The 16749-nt window shown below is 46.0% G+C and overlaps 2 protein-coding genes across 2 annotated transcripts; both read right to left on the bottom strand.

The window, feature by feature from the left end:
- Positions 1–330: 330 nt before the first annotated feature.
- On the bottom strand, positions 331–4711 carry LOC125516198 (eukaryotic translation initiation factor 5-like). Its single transcript, XM_048681679.2, has 2 exons — positions 4543–4711; positions 331–2075 (listed from the first exon to the last, which is right to left on the bottom strand). The coding sequence occupies exon 2, from the start codon at positions 1831–1833 to the stop codon at positions 532–534; it is 1302 nt and encodes a 433-aa protein (XP_048537636.1). The 5' UTR covers positions 1834–2075; positions 4543–4711; the 3' UTR covers positions 331–531.
- Positions 4712–5697: 986 nt separating this feature from the next.
- Positions 5698–16283, bottom strand: LOC125513908 (phosphoglycerate mutase-like protein 4). The gene is made up of 7 exons (XM_048679119.2): positions 16005–16283; positions 14992–15124; positions 7769–7819; positions 7472–7582; positions 7190–7321; positions 6505–6580; positions 5698–6100 (listed from the first exon to the last, which is right to left on the bottom strand). Exons 2-7 carry the CDS (start codon positions 15091–15093, stop codon positions 5877–5879), a joined length of 696 nt encoding a protein of 231 aa, XP_048535076.1. The 5' UTR covers positions 15094–15124; positions 16005–16283; the 3' UTR covers positions 5698–5876.
- Positions 16284–16749: the final 466 nt, after the last annotated feature.

The raw sequence follows: 16749 nt of genomic DNA, 5'->3' as shown, positions 1-16749 counted from the left end.
ATTTTTTACAGTGTCGTGTCAAAAGCGCTCTTATATTATGGAACGGAGGGAGTACTTCTCTTTCCTGCTCTTGGAACTAACAAGTGACAGCACCACACAACACTCGTGGTCTGCTTACAAATGTTCAACAACTTATGTTCAGCAACAGCAGAGTAAACGGCACCATTGTTACAACTGTAAATGCAAGCATGATTTTGGAACACGAGAGTAAGTACAAATTCTGAATAATTTGTTATAAGAAATAGTTGAAAACAGGACACAGCGGATGCAGCAAACCACGCATACCTCTGACACTTCAAATACTGGTCCAAAAATGGACACTTCAAGCACTATCAAAAGACATAATTTGTTATAAAGAAATATTTTAACCGACTCAACACAGAATCAACCATAACAACTCAAGTGTTTAACGTCTGACACTTAAAATACTGATCCAAAAAATGGACACTTCAAACACTATGAAAAGATACCTAAAGCAAGTTGGCGGTAGAAAGAGAAAGCGTATAAACGGGATCAAGCGGCACGGCCTCTTCACTCCTCGTCCGGTTCGGCGACCTGGAGCCACTCCACAAACGGCCTGGCATTCTTCACAACCTGGGAGGCCTTGCCGGCAGCAACAGCTTCATCGTACCACTGGACAATGGCTTCTTCCTCGAGGACGTCGTCATCATACAGGCATTTCAGGACTACCGGCACCTCCTTCAGGGCCTCGGCGCTGCACCTGCCGCAGAACGCCTCGATGGCCTGGAGCAGCAGCATCTGGGCTCCTTCGTCAGGCACGGCAGCAGCAAGGTAGTCATTGTTCTTCTTGACATCCTTTGCAAACCCCTTGCCTGCGCCGCGGAAGAGCGCCTCAAAGAGGGCGCCCATCGCGTCCTTGGCGGCGGGGAGGGTTGAGGAGGACAGCACTGCCTTGATCTGAGCTGCAGTGGCAGCGTTGCCCACGTTGGCCTTGATCTCCTCGACCAGTTCATCATCTGGAGTCATTTTGGCATGCTTCTTCTTTTCTGTCTCTTCAGTGGCAAGCATAACCATCTCGGCAGTTGCCGCACTCAGCTGCTCCTCCATGCGCTTTCTCGCAGCCTCTGCTGACGTGTCAGTCTGCCACTCCACACCGTCATCATCGTCGTCGTCGTAGTCGTCGTCTGCAGCAGCTGCAAAGTCCGCAGCTTGACTGTAAGTTGACGAGGTTGCATGTTCTTCATCAGAACCACCAGCAGTAGCATTTTTCTTTGCAGCAACACCTTTTGCAGTGCTGTCCTTGGATGCAGCACCTTTCTTCTTCCCATCCTTCCTGAGTTTCTTCATCTCCTCATCAGCAGCCTCACCTTCCTTGAGCCGCTCCTTCTCAGCTCTTCTCATAGCTTTCTTGTCCTTGCCTCCCTTCTTCAGTTCTGGCGGGTTGTTCATGATGAATGTAGCGACCTTGTCCATGTCAACATCCGAGATGAAGCCACATGCAGCACATTTCAGAGATAGCGTCTGTTTCTTGGAGATGACAACCTCTGTTTCAGGGTTGCCACACTTATAACACTGAACATACTTGTTGATGAAGTTCTCAAGAAGACCGGCCAGCTTTGCAGTGTCATGGGCACCATTGACTATGCAAACCCCTGTCTTGTCATCAAATTTAGACTGTGCCCCAAGCTCACAGCCAAAGTACTTCATTGTGTAGGAAGCAGGCCTGGCAAGCGCTTTTGCTATGCCAACCATGTTCACGATTTTTGTCTTGATGCCATTACCATGGCCTTCTATTTTGGTTAACATTTTGGGCATCTTGTACCTATAGAAGGCGTCATCCTTGTTCGAAGCGCCAATGTTCTGCAGCGCCATCTTGGCTCAAGCTTTCTGATCCTATCAGCCGTGCCCAAATTCAGAAGCAAGAGCCGCCTTTGAGCTGACCTTGAGCAGTGGCAAGTGATGGAAGAGAAGCTTATCCCTTTTTCTCGTTGTATGAGAACACTCTCCCGGCAATCCAATTGATCTGAAGTAGAGCAAGTGTTGTCCAGACATGAAAGAAACTCGGACTTCCAAGCCCTCCACTTTGTCAGATTGTAGCAAAGAGAATATGCTACCTGCATTAAAACAAGCCAAAGATCATGCATTAGCGATTTTGCATACAAGGTAAGATTGAAAGAAAAAAAATAACTGAATATAGCGTATTGGACTGAACAAAACTGCACCTTTCACTTCAGCTCTAGGTCCCTAAATAACCAGATAGGTCTAGTCTGCTACTAGTACTAGATATGAGAGCATGCAGGCATTCATTAGTAGTACTCTTTATTGCACAAAGCAAAGGAAAATAGAGCTAAAAGCTGGAAAGAAAATAGAGAAACAAGCACACACAATATTTTTTTAATCTTTGATCTGACGCAATCAACCAAAACTAGCAGCACGCAATCAAATACGCCACGAACACTGAATCGCTTCCGGTCTACAGCCGTGGAGATCAAATTATTCCTCATGAAAAACAAATAATACCTACGCCGGATCAGGTCGCGCTCAACTGATACCGAAGTCGACGATACTAAGATAATTTGTTTTCTATATGAGGACACCCAACCAAACCCTAGCTCATGCCCAATCCACAGCAACAATCGCGAAATTTAATTAAAAATAAATAAATATCCAGGTAGCAGGGCCATCCCGCTGGGATCCATGTAGGATCGAAAGTATGTCTAGAGGAGGGGTGATTAGACTACTTAACCAAATAAAAACTTAACATTTTCCTAATTTTAGTTCTTGGCAGATTTTAGCTATTGTAGGACAAGTCAAGCAATCATCACACAATTCAAGCAAACATGCAAAGAGTATATTGGCAGCGGAAAGTAAAGCATGCAATTTGCAAGAATGTAAAGGGAAGGGTTTGGAGAATTCAAACGCAATTGGAGACACGGATGTTTTTCCCGTGGTTCGGATAGGTGGTGCTATCCTACATCCACGTTGATGAAGACTTCAACCCACGAAGGGTAACGGTTGCGCGAGTCCACGGAGGGCTCCACCCACGAAGGGTAATGGTTGCGCGAGTCCACGGAGGGCTCCACCCACGAAGGGTAATGGTTGCGCGAGTCCACGGAGAGCTCCACCCACAAAGGGTCCACGAAGAAGCAACCACCCACGAAGGGTCCACGAAGAAGCAACCACCCACGAAGGGTCCACGAAGAAGCAACCACCCACGAAGGGTCCACGAAGAAGCAACCTTGTCTATCCCACCATGGCCATCGCCCACGAAAGACTTGCCTCACTAGCAGTAGATCTTCACGAAGTAGGCGATCTCCTTGCCCTTACAAACTCCTTGATTCAACTCCACAATCTTGTCGGAGGCTCCCAAGTGACACCTAGCCAATCTAGGAGACACCACTCTCCAAGAAGTAACAAATGATGTGTTGATGATGAACTCCTTGCTTTTGTACTTCAAATGATAGTCTCCCCAACACTCAACTCTCTCTCATAGGATTTGGATTTTGTGAAAAGAAGATTTGAGTGGAAAGCAACTTGGGGAAGGCTAGAGATCAAGATTCATATGGTAGGAATGGAGTATCTTGGTCTCAACACATGAGTAGGTGGTTCTCTCTCAGAACATATGGGTTGGAATTGTGTATGTGTTCTGATAGCTCTCTCCACGAATGAAGAGGAGGTGGAGGGGTATATATAGCCTCCACACAAAATCCAATCGTTACACACAGTTTTCCAATCTCGGTGGGACCGAATCAACAAACTCGGTCGGACCGAAAAGGTAAACCTAGTGACCGTTAGAGATTTTCGGTGGGACTGACATGCAACTCGGTAGGACCGATATGGTTAGGGTTTGGGCATAACGTAATCTCGGTGAGACCGATTACACAAACCCGAGTTTGGTAATAAGCTAACCAGAGAGTTGGTCAGGTAAACTCGGTGGGACCGATTTGCTCTTTCGGTGAGACCGAAAAGTTACAAAAAGGAAACAAAGAGTTTACACTGTAATCTCGGTGGGACCGATTCGCTCTTTCGGTGAGACCGAAAAGTTACGAAAGGGAAACAGAGAGTTTGCAATCTCATCTCGGTGAGACCGAGATCCCTATCGGTAGAACCGAATTGCTAGGGTTTGGCAGTGGCTTATGACAAGTGAAACTCGGTGGCGCCGGATAGAAAGAATCGGTAGGACCGAGTTTGGCTTAGGGTTTAGGTCATATGTGGATATGGAAAAGTAGTTGAGGGTTTTGGAGCATATCACTAAGCACATGAAGCAAGAGGCTCATTAAGCAACACTTCATCCCTCCTTGATAGTATTGGCTTTTCCTAAAGACTCAATGTGATCTTGGATCACTAAAATATAAAATGAAGAGTCTTGAGCTTTTAAGCTTGAGCCCCTTTGTCCTTAGCATTTTGAGGGTTTCATTTTCACATCTATGCCATGTCAATCATTGAGCTTTTCTGAAATAGTCATCTTAAAATAGCATTAGCTCAATAAGCTATATATTGTTATGAATTACTAAAACCACTTAGGAATAGTTGCACTTTCAATCCACCGTGACCTAAAAACTACAGAGCGAGGTTACTCACCTAGGGTAGGGCAGGGAGTTCGGCAGCGGCGGGGGGAACTCGAGCAGGAGGCTGCAGGCGATGGCGGCGGGCGATGTGAGGAGAGGATCGGAGGCGTGCGTTCGTGCGGCTTTTATTTGAAGCGGTCGACGGGCGGCCGGGTGGATTTCGTGATGGATACGGTTTCTAATCTAACACGAGAGTCCGACCGGTGCTAGAAACAGTCTTTTTCTTTTATAAGTTACCGGATAATTGCCGTTGTATTGGGAGCATAAACAAATTGTTTTTAAATCATTTGCTGTATTTTGCTAATACTCCTATATAACTGACCGCATATATCATGTGACACGCGGATTAACAATCTTCAAATGTCCCTAAATAAAAAACAATCTTCAAATGATCAAATCATAAAATAAAAAAACAAGTTGTAGGCGTGGAAGTAGCACCAGATAATTTGGAATACCCGATTGTTGTATTTCGGGGAAATACCGGTATAGCAGCTTGACATCATTGTCCAAACAAAAATATAACTGCCCGCAAAAAAAAGAACAAAAATATAACTTGATGTGAAAAATATCTGAATTTATCTTATAAATACAAATATGATACTTCCTTCGTTTATTTTTATAAATCGTTTCAGACAAGTAAAATTGAGCTGTTTTGCACAGTGTCTGAAACATCTACAAAGCCTTATAAAAGTGAACAAAGGGAGTAGAGAATTTAAAAAATCTGGATGTGAAAGTGGATATTCATATTTCAAGATAAATTATGCTTACAAATTTAAGCAATTCTAGCCCCAAATCTCAATTGTACAACATAAAAGTATAAAAAGTGGTCAAATTTCACTTTTGTATTTGTATGATTACATTTGGAAATATTATGCAAATTGTTGGTTAGGTTCCTTTGTAGCAAAACCTACCCACCTCGGGTTTAAATCTGTTTGAGCGACAGTTATTCCCTGACGGAGGAGTATTATTTATTCATCTGCTCCCTTCATCCATAATGTAAGACATTTTTTGACACACATCTTAAATTATGGGACGAAGGGAGTGTTACGAGTAGATAATTTTGTTTCACACAGTTGCTAACTTAGTGTGCCACATAATACTCCCTCTGTAAACTAATATAAATGTTTAGTGATCTAAACGCTTTTATATTAGTTTATGGAGGAGTACATCACTAAATTCTAAAATCCATATATGCTCCGAATTGGGTAACATCTGATTCGTGTCCGTATTTAAGTAGCATCCGCTCCATATATCGCATTCGTATGTGTTACAGCAAAATCATGACAGACAAAAATGGCACTGTATCTGTATCCTCTACATGTAAGAACTGCTGCAGGTAGGGTGCTCTTAGGCTGAAGACTTGTCGCCGCCAAAGGCATTCTCCAGAACACCGGTGGCCTCAAGGTGGCTAACATCTCCACACATCTTAACAATGCAGCGGCCAGTCTCACCAGAAACGAGCACGACTGTAACCGACGTGTTGTGTATCTTACCGCGGAGCGGCATGGGACTGGCGTGCCTGTAGAGCTCTCTGATGGTTCCGCCATGAGAGACCAGGATAACTCGCTCCCCTGTTAGTAAATGAGAAAAGCAGGTTCAGAAATGCTCAGAAGGTCATAGCCAAGTAAGCAATCTCATGAATAACAGGTAGTTTTTGTCAGAAATATTTCTCTTTAACGGTTATTTGAAGTTTTAAACATTAACACAGTATTTCCCCCATAGGCCATAGCCCACAAGAACCAAAGGATGCCAATAAGCCAACCCCTTCTTTGAACAGCATTCCTTTTGATAGGTGGTGAGCAAACTCTCAGGGTTTTCTTTTTCGAGATTGAAATATATTTTTTATCCAGGTTGACAAGTTTACAAAATAATAGCCTGATTTACTACCAGTTATAAGTCAAAGAAAAAAATTGAAGCTCACAGTTTTGTTTCGTTTTGCTTTTTTGCAGGGAAAAGTCTGAAGCCCGGAGTTTACCTCTATGTTTCTCGACTATTTTATACAGGCATGAGACACATCGCTCTGATAGTTGATCAAGACTCTCTCCACCACCCTGAAAGGACAAGCCCCAAAAAATTCAGAACAATAAATCTTTCAAGACAAGCTAACGCATGCGGCTGATACAAGCATACGGCTGGTTAGGGAAAAGCTGTATGAGCATCCTGTATGATAAAAATCGACCTAGAATACAAAACCGTCTTTCATGTACAAACCTATATGAACCTGTTGTGTGTGTAAGTTCATAAGAAATGACAGTTTGATATGGCAGAGTTCTTTGTCTGTTAAGTTGCCCTCAGAAACAGCTGCAAGTCTACGGCAGGGTACCAAAAACAGTGACTTGCATTAACACCTCAATTCATTAGGATTTCAGGAGCACGTCATATTAAGTGAACAATGTTCTTGCCACTGGAAGAAAAATCCATGTTCAACATGTTCAAGCCTACAAAATGGTTGACTACATGCAGGCCATTGAATGGTGCAGTGTCGATGCATATCTACTTGTGACATCTTTAAGACTACGGTTACAACCAACCATGTATTTGCAATATTTCTAAGTACAGCATTCTCCACTGGTCAGTGAACTACTATCAACTTTTAGCTCAAAAAAATAAAATCAACTGATAAAACATTTTCTCAAAAGTAGAAAAATGTGAATGCTTACAGGAATTTGCTGGTTTCTCTTGTGGGACATAAAAGCTTTGTAAGCCTCTGGCTTTTCTTTGACAGCATCTTGAAGCGTCAGGCCCTGCACATCTCCTATGTGCCTTTCTCTAAGTGCAGGATCAAACACAACCTATAATGCAAATTGTTTGCTCATTAATATTATATCAAGCAATTTGTCAAGGTGTGCGGAGATGCAGAGACTGCACAAATTACGTGGCAACAACATGGTGTACACTCGAGATATTTGAATAACAGAAAGGGTCAAGGTGAATGAACAAACATTTGGTAAATTGCAGATTTTTGCTATTGTTCTTGCAGTCTCTGCCGCCCGCTTCAAATCTGACGAGTATATGGCAGCTGGTTTGGCTTCTTTAGACAGCCGATGAGCAACCTGGGCATTAGAGTCACACAAGTTCCACATAAAAAATGCTACTCCAGATGTCGTGTACTACCTCTGTTCCTAAATATAAGTCTTTTTAGAGATTCTTTTACTCCGTATGTAGTCCGTAGTGGAATCTCTAAAAAGACTTATATTTAGGAACCGAGGGAGTAGTAATATAAGTAAGCCATACAATACCGCAACAGCTTGCTGCCTCCCAATCTCATTCAGCTCTGCATCCAAGTGCCCCTAACACAAGAGTAGGATAACATATCAGATCAGTTGAGGGTTGGGTAATGTGCAAATACGCACCAGAGGTGAAAATCATATCATGCCGTTAAATTTATTGCTCCTACCTATTTATTCGGATTATAAAATCGGATAAGGGAAAATGGCCCTAGGACGCTATTATTTGTTGGCATTTGCTCACACACACTACAAAACTGCTAATTGGCTCAGCACCATCACAAATTCATGGTCATTTGCAAGAGAAAGCTGGAAATACTAAGTTACTATAGCTTGCCCAATTAAGATAAGGCCAATATGTGTTTGTAGCTACCAGGCAATCTAAATCTACACCGAGGAGCAACAGAACATAAATTTTGACATTCTCTCCTTATTCAGGTACAAGTATGAGGAGATGGGTGACTAAGCCAATAGCCACCCGCCAACTGCGGCACTTCACAGACCATGGAAGGCGGCCTCAATCAAGGCCTGCTACATGGCAGGCACATCGGATACGAACCAGGAGGAAAGCGGTGAGGCGGAAGAAATCAATGATGATGACATCGAAGCGATTGACGAGCCGATCTTGGACAACGAGGCCCAAGAGTCTAGCCGGGTGAAATCTTGGCGACCCTCAACAAGGTTAAAGGAAAAGAGACGCTTGGAAAGGAGTGCAGCCGAGTTGCAGAGGTCTGAGGAGCAATTCCAGTCTCGCCACAAAAATCGAAAGACCATGCCGACGGCAGATACAGCCGCCCTAGCTCTCCGAAGCAGAAGGATGGATCAAGCACTCGAGAATGCCGTAGATCCAAGCCCATGTCCTATTGCACGCCGACAAAGAATACGCAGGCAGCGGCAAGGGCCCTCATTAATGTGAGGTTCCCCAACGGATATCCGGACAAGGAGATATCTGAGCTAGGATGGAACCTCTCAACACAACAATGATCATGCAAGATAATTATGCCTAAGGGAGTCCTAGATTAGGGGGTCCCCGGGTGTCCGGTTTATTTGAAATGGGCCGGACTGATGGGTCGTGACAGTGCAGCCGAGTTGCAGAGGTCTGAGGAGCAGTTCCAGTCTCGGCCAGAAAAATCGAAAGACCATGCCAACAGCAGATACAACCGCCCTAGCTCTCCAAAGTAGAAGGATGGATCAAGCACTCGAGAACGCCGTAGATCCAAGCCCGTGTCCTATCACACGCCGGCAAAGAATATGCAGGCAGCGGCAAGGGCCCTCACTAATGTGAGGTTCCCCAACGGATATCCGGACAAGGAGATATCTGAGCTAGGGATGGAGCCTCTCAACACAACAGTGATCATGCAAGATAATTATGCCTGAGGGAGTCCTGGATTAGGGGGTCCCTAGGTGTCCGGTTTCTTTGAAATGGGCCGGACTGATGGGTGGTGAAGGCGAGGTAGAAGACCACCTCCCGTGCCCGGGTAGGACTCCTATGTGCGTAGAACGGCAAGTTTGGTGTCCGGGTGTAATACTCCTTTCCTCAGTAAACTGACTTTGTACAACCGTAGGCCCCTCCGTTGTGTATATAAACCGGAGGGTTTAGTCCACAGAGGGCATCAGAATAATCATAGGCTAGACAGCTAGGGTTTGGCCATTACGATCTCGAGGTAGATCAACTCTTGTAACCCCTATACTCATCGAATACAATCAAGCAGGACGTAGGGTTTTACCTCCTTTGAGAGGGCCCGAACCTGGGTAAACACCGTGTCCCCATTGTCCCTTGTTACCATTGATCCTTAGACTCACAGCTTGGGCCCCCCTACCCAAGATCTGCCGGTTTTAGACACCGACAATGGTGCTTTCATTGAGAGCTCCGTTGTGTGGTCACGAAAAGCGATCTATGTCTCGCCTTGTCATCAACGGCGATATCACTTCTGGAAGGAGCCTAGCTTCAGGACAGGTCCTCTAGCTCGGCGGTTTCACCGTGGGTGCCCGCATGGCCATCAAGCCGACAGTGTCCCCCGCGATCGCCAAACACCACCCCTGCATCGGTCTCGAATACTCCGAAAAGATGGATCCAGCGGACATCTCGTCCTTAAACGAGCTGCTAGATTGCATCGCCGCCCTGGGGCTTTCAACGGCCTATGATCGGATCAGGCTTAAACCTGACCAGAGGGAAATCAATCTCCCGCCAATCACCCACCTGGTAGCGGTCGTCGAGGAACGAGCCGAAGACACTTCTTCTCCTGAATTAAGGACTAGCTATGTTCGGACCTCCGAATCCCTTGAGTCGGATACCCTTCCTTTGGGTGGGACTCCGCGCGCCCCGAACTCAGGGTCGGACATAGTGTCCAGGGAGCACTTGGATCTTCCCGGACCCGAACTGGTGACCTCAGAGATTTTACAAGCTCCGGAAACAATTTTACAAGCTATCCAAGAGCCACGCCAGGGCGTCTGGTGACTTGGTCAGCACGGCCTCCCATCAGAGCCACAGGTCAAGCAACCACAATCGAGAGCCCCGCAGGCCAAGCACCTATGAACCAGCTCCTCGCCAGTTATATGAGTCATGCAGCAATAACCAGCCTCAAGCAAATCAGGGGATGGCCTCGCAGCTCGTCATGCCACACAGCCCACCCCCGAGAGAAACTCAAGAAAAAGCTTGTTCAATGCCACCAAACCTTTTTTCAAGAGATGGCATTGCCTTCTAGGTCATCCGTCGTCATCTATAGTTAAGCAAGTTGTCAGTCATAATAATCTTTCCATGTGCTAGTGAGTCAGAATAAAACCACTATGTATGATGCATGTCAAAAAGGCAAGAGCCATCAATTGCCATATCCGAGTGATTAGTGAATCCAGTGCTCCTTTAGAGCTTATATTTTTCGATGTTTGGGCCCTTGCATGAGTCTGTTGGACAAATGAAATATTATGTTATTGATGATTTAGCAAGCTCACACGGATTTATCTAATCAAACAAAAATCTGAAGTGTTAGAAAAATTCAACGATTTCCAAGCTCTCATTGAGCGACAATTTAGCAAGAAAATTCTTGTTCTTCAATCTGATTGGGGAGGAGAGTATGAAAAACTGATTGGGCCCTTGCTCACACTTCCTTTTACCAAAATTGGCATCTCCCATCATGTTTCTTGTCCACACGCACATCAACAAAATGGCTCTGATGCGCGAAAACGCCACATTGTTCAAATAGACCACTGTTAGCTGAAGCATCTATGCATGAATAAATCAGGTTTGTGATAATACAGACGTTCTAGTGGAGTCTCAAAATTGTTGAGTTTACTAGGTACATGATTTATAAGATATGTGGCGGCAATTGAAAGCTTCATCCAAAACTCAAGGGACATGGAAGCTTGAGCTAAAAGAGACAATTTTGTTTCAATAATGTGACGGTGTTTTCGCTCAGCAGAGCCATTTTTTTGATGAGTGTGTGGATGAGAGAGACACCAATTTTGGTAAAAAAAAAAAGAGAGAGAGAGTTTTTCATACTCTACTCCCAAGTCAGACTGAATAGCAAGATTTTTCTTACTAAATTGTAGTTCCACGAGAGCTTGAAAATCATGGAATATTTGGAATACTTCAGATTTGTGTTTGATTAGATAAATCCATGTGAACTTGCTATCATCAATAAAACTAGCATGGTATTTCTTCCATCCAAAAGACTCAAGCGCAGGGCGCCAAACATCAGAAAATATAAGCTCTAAAGGAGCACTTAGTTCACTAATCGAATTACAATATGGTAATTTATGACTCTTGGCTTTTTGACACGTATCACGCATGGTGTTTTTATTCGACTCGCTAGCACATGGAAGATTATTGCGACTAACAACTTGCGTAACTATAGATGACGGTAGATGATCTAGACGACAATGTCATCTCTCCAAAGATGGTTTGATGACACTAAACACGCTTTTCCTTGAGTTAACGAAGTGGCCTGGAGGGGGTATAATCTTCTCGTACCCCTGCCATGAAGCAAAGTTCTTGTTTCCTAATCCTTGATAAAAAAGAGCAAGGATAAGGGGCTCTTGGTTGCCGCCGGGGCGAGCCCTGCCAATTCACGGGTGTGCCAAATAATTGGCGAAGGAATTGGGCGCCCGCTTCTCGCCAAAACGTTGGCGTGAAATTGAACTGAGAAGCCAAGCGAGCGGGGGCACGCCAATTTATCGGCATCCAACCAAACGCGCAACTAACTGCTCAATCAACGCCTATTTTTTGGCACGGCGGCTCGGGGCTCTAATCCAAACAGCCCCTAAATCTCAAGAAAGCCATTGTTATCACGTGCAAGTCTGCTAGCGGATACAAGGCTTTCTACTATCTTGAGAAACATGAAGAATATCTTTGAGGTGGAGAGGACGGTCTGGTGTTTGAATTGATGAATAATCGATATGACTAATGCCCATACCTGGCGGCTTGGACTTGTTCATTGTCATTGTAGCGGTCACGAGTGTTTAATTGGTTGAGATTGGCGGTGATGTGGAATGTGTCTCCCGTGTCCACTTACCAATTCATGTCAATAGCGTACAATGTTGTGGTTGCCCCATGTTCTTTTTTTATCCACCATAGGAGCAACCATACCTCCTCAACACTTCCATGTAGGGTGGCCCTAGCGACAAATTTGTCACTAAACTTTGGCGAATTGAGACAAGGTAATTGTTGGCATAGCCTTGGCCCCGTTGTTCTTCCTTTGGGTGATCACCGCCTCCAGAGTGGCCGTGGGAGCCGACAGAGTTGTTGTTAAAGTTATCGTCCTTGTTTCCTTGGCCCTGTTGTCAATGCAATACACCGGAGGTGTCCTCCGGGAAGGGGGGATGGCAGCAGGCCTGCCTTGAGGCCCATGATGCTTGATAAAGGTCCAACTATAAAAGGGGATCGCGGAAGCCCGTTGCGATGAATCATCTTGGCATGCAAGCCAAGATGGCAACAACTTAGATCAGATTGATCTCCTGTAAAACACTAGCCCCCGTCATCTATATAAGGTGGGGGCTAGGGGCAATCGTTCCCATCTACTTTGGTACTCCACCATGAATACAAACCAAAAGCAGGACGTAAGGTGTTACTCCTCCCCGGAGGACCGAACCTGGGTAACTTCCTCGTGTGACATCCGATCTGGTACTTCCGGCCACTTTTGTCACCGTGCCTAGCGCCAACTGACGATACATAAACCGGTCAGTACCGTGGCGAACGTCGCCGGAAGTATCAGATTGGAGATCACACGAAGAAGTTACCCAGGTTCGGGACTCCGGGACGGAGTACACCCTACGTTCTACTTTTGGTTTGTATTCATGATGGGGTACCTCGTGCGAGAATTACCATGGAGGATGAAGTATGAGACTATGGTTCTACCAATGTAGATGGGAATGACTACCCCTAGACCCCACCTTATATAGATGACGGGGGCTAGGGTTTTACAGGAGATCGATCTGATCTAAGTTGCCGCCATCTTGGCTTGCACGCCAAGATGATCCATAGCAGCGCGTACGGGCTTTCGGTATCCCCTCTTGTAGTTGGACCTTCACCAAGCTTCATGGGCCCCGAGGCAGGCATGTTGCCGGGCTCTCTTCCAGAGGCCACACCGTGTATTGTACCGTCAGGGTGATCACCTCCTCTAGAGTTGCCATGGGAGCCGACAAAGTTGTTGCTAAAGTTGTCGTGGTGGTGGTTGTTGTTTCCATTACCACCACTGCGTGCTTGTGGTGGTCCTTCAGACTTGTGGTTTGTCAGGCCGCCGCGGGCAGCGGCGTTTGCAGAGGGCTGCGACCTTCTGCCACGCATGGATATGGCGTCTCAAAACTAACAAGTTGATCGTACAGCTCACTAACCAATATAAGCTCCACAAGCGAGCACGTCGCCGAGACTACCGAATCAAATTCGCGTTTAGGCAGTTGGGAGACAACGTCCTCATCATCCAATTTCTCGCCGATCACGTGATGTTGCAAGCGCTCGACATGCAAGGCTGATCATTGTTTCATTTTCTAAGCCGGGCCACCGTGCATTGATGTTGCACGACGTTGCAAGCCGGACACACGCCGCTTCAAGGACAATTGTCGCTACTGCAAGTTGGAATAGCGATGCTGAAATGCCTAGCGGGTGATGCTGAAAATCGAGACGCTTGGCGTTGCATGGTGGGCAGCTGTTGTTGCAAAGCTGGAATAGTGACGTTGCAAGGCCAGACCAGCGATGTTGCAGATCAAGACACATGACGGTGCAAAACGGTGCCATCGATGCTGCAAAACCGAAATCATGGCATTGCAAGACCGGATCGGCGATGCTGCAAGTCGAGACACACGACGCTGCAAGGTGGGGCCACCGCTGCTGCAAGGTGAAATTGTGACATTGCAAGGCTGAACTAGCGATGCTACAAGCCGAATCACGGAATGCTGCAAAGATGGACCAACAATGCTGCAATAACGCGCACCGCTACAAGGATGGACGATGCTGCTGCAGCAAAGCCGGAATTGTGATGCTAGGAAGCCATGCTACCAATGTTGTAAGCCAAAGTCATGACGCTTGAGGGGCAAAATCATGCTTGCTAGTGACCAACTTGGAAGAGCATGCCCGACACGGGTGCTAGGAGAGGGCGCTGGGAGTGATATCCTGGCCGATGGATAGTTGGGCCAACCAATCCTAGCGTCGCACGTGGCATCGACGCAAAAAGTGGTGTCGAGCACTTTTCCGCACAAGTTAAAATATTGTGTGCAGGGACTGGTTTTCCGACCGGTTTTACCGTTACTGAAAGCATGTAATTAGGGCTCAATATAGAAATAGAGTGTTTCGGTGAATTTTTTATTATACAATATTTATTTTGTTTTCTATCATCTATGTAAACGTCTAGAGTTGGACATGCTCTGAATTTACAAGAAATAGCCAAGAGCTCAATGGCATGCTCGTAGAGACAAAGACAAACCCTGTTCCATCCTATGCAAGCTTTTCGTGTGTAGTTTTCATGTTGCAAAGGGGCACCCGTATAGAACCAGGGTTCCAGGCCAAAGAGGACGAAAAAAGTCAAAAAATGTATGCATGCAACTGAGCATGGACTGTAACAGAAGAAACAATACGACATATATAAGCTGCATCCTGGCCTTTAGAAGGGGGTTGATCCAATGTCCCACGAACCGGCTGATCCGCAGGCCAGATCAGCCGGCTGGCTCGCCTATCTTTTAACAGTACATAGTACCAAGCTCTAAATTCAATGAAAAAACATACGGGAGTATTCAGCAATTGTGATCACCTGTATGATGCGCGAGGCGTTCCAGGAAGTCTCGCCATGCCGCACTACCACAACCTCGGTGAACTCGCCATCCTTGCCCTCTATTGTGGAAGAGGACGACATCCCTAAAGCTGTAGCGAAGAGATTCTGACACCTATAGATTAAAACAAGTCAAACATCATGCATTAGCGGTTCTGCATACAAGGTAAGACTGAAAAAAACAATTCAGCCAAAGGTATTTGCCAGAAAGGGAACACGGGATTACACTATCAATCTATATGGCACCAACTGCAAAATCAACAACTTTCCATACAGCAAAGGTGTGGTCAGTATAAAAACCAAATCAGATAGTGCCTAGAAATTACCAATGGTTCCGTGCAAACTATAGAAAGATGCAATGCAGAAGCAAATCCACTAGCAAGTAGCAACGTGCAAAGGACATTTAACCGCAAGTGCAACTCCCAAATTTTGATTGATCGCCAGGTATTCTTTTATCAACACTCAAATAAAGATACTGAACTACTCAAGTACAAACTAATAGGCTAGTACACAGGCAGTCATACATCTTACCCATGTCACCATCCTTGGGTAAATAGCCCAATGAATGTGAATGTATTCACAATTTCACATGATTGGCCTCGGTTCACAATGAGAAGGAAGCAATGCTCAGGATGGCAAATCAACAGGTATCTAAAACTGAAAAGCAAAGAGGATGATGCCTACTTATCTGCCTTCAGGTATTATTAGGTCACCAACAAAATAATCAACAACGGGCCATGACAATCACTACAAACACTGGCATAGTTTTCCCTTTTTCTTCCTAAAAAAAATCAACTACAACCTGGAAACAAAACAGAGAAACAAGCGCCACAGAGGATTTTTAATCTAATCTTAAGTCTAAACTCGTCTCGCTGAATCAACCAGAAGTAGCAGCATAGGGCCCCAGGTCCATCCCGATACGTCGAGCACAAACGGATACGGCGAACCGAACTAACGGCGGAACTGGAGGAGAGATGACGGACGAGATTGCTCACCTAGAGCAGGGAATTCGGCGCCGGCTGGGAGGAACCGAGCAGAGGAGGCTGCGGGCGAGGCGCTGCCGACCAGAGGCGGGCGACGCGGGGAAGCGGAGCGCGGGGAGAAGGGCCGGGCCGGCGAGCGCGGCGCGCGCCGCCGCTGCTGCTGGGGCGCCGCCCTGCTCCAGTGCCGTGGAGCGACCGCGCTAGGCAATGGGGCGTTGGGCCGACGTGTTGGCGATGAAGCGAGAGCTGGCTGCCTAATGGCTCGATTCGACGACGGTCGCTGGTAACTTGGGTTTGAGCCAGGCCGACCAACTTGACGCGCACGTTTGAGTGGCCAAAGCCCAAAGGGAAGTCTTTAGATCCGGCGCACCGGCTGAAACTTCGGCCGGCTCCTGCCTCGTCAGAGAGCTCCTATCTGCCGCTCTTTGCGGCAGAATGTCGACCGGACGCACAGGCGGGTCTCCCGACTGGGCCGGCCCATAGCGACCAGCACGGAACGAAAAAATGCACCGCTCGAGAAGAAATATGCTCTAAGCAGGGTTCGAACCTGAGACCAGACGCTTCAAAGATATACAGCTAGCCAGTTCAGCTAGAGAGATTCCTGGTTTTAACGCAGCACAACATATTAAGAATAAAACCGAGTGCATATCCGAACGTCTTTTAAATTTTGTACGCAAAATGTTATTTTTGAGAAAAAGACGTGAAGGTTGTATGAAACAGCGAACACTTCTAGAAATTCTGAATAGAATTTGAAAAA

This window comes from Triticum urartu, chromosome 6A (assembly GCF_056163025.1).
Source record: "Triticum urartu cultivar PI428250 chromosome 6A, HENAU_Tu73, whole genome shotgun sequence".
NCBI lineage: Eukaryota > Viridiplantae > Streptophyta > Magnoliopsida > Poales > Poaceae > Triticum > Triticum urartu.
Note: the sequence above shows the minus strand (reverse complement) of the source record. Positions and strands in the feature narration are given on the sequence as shown.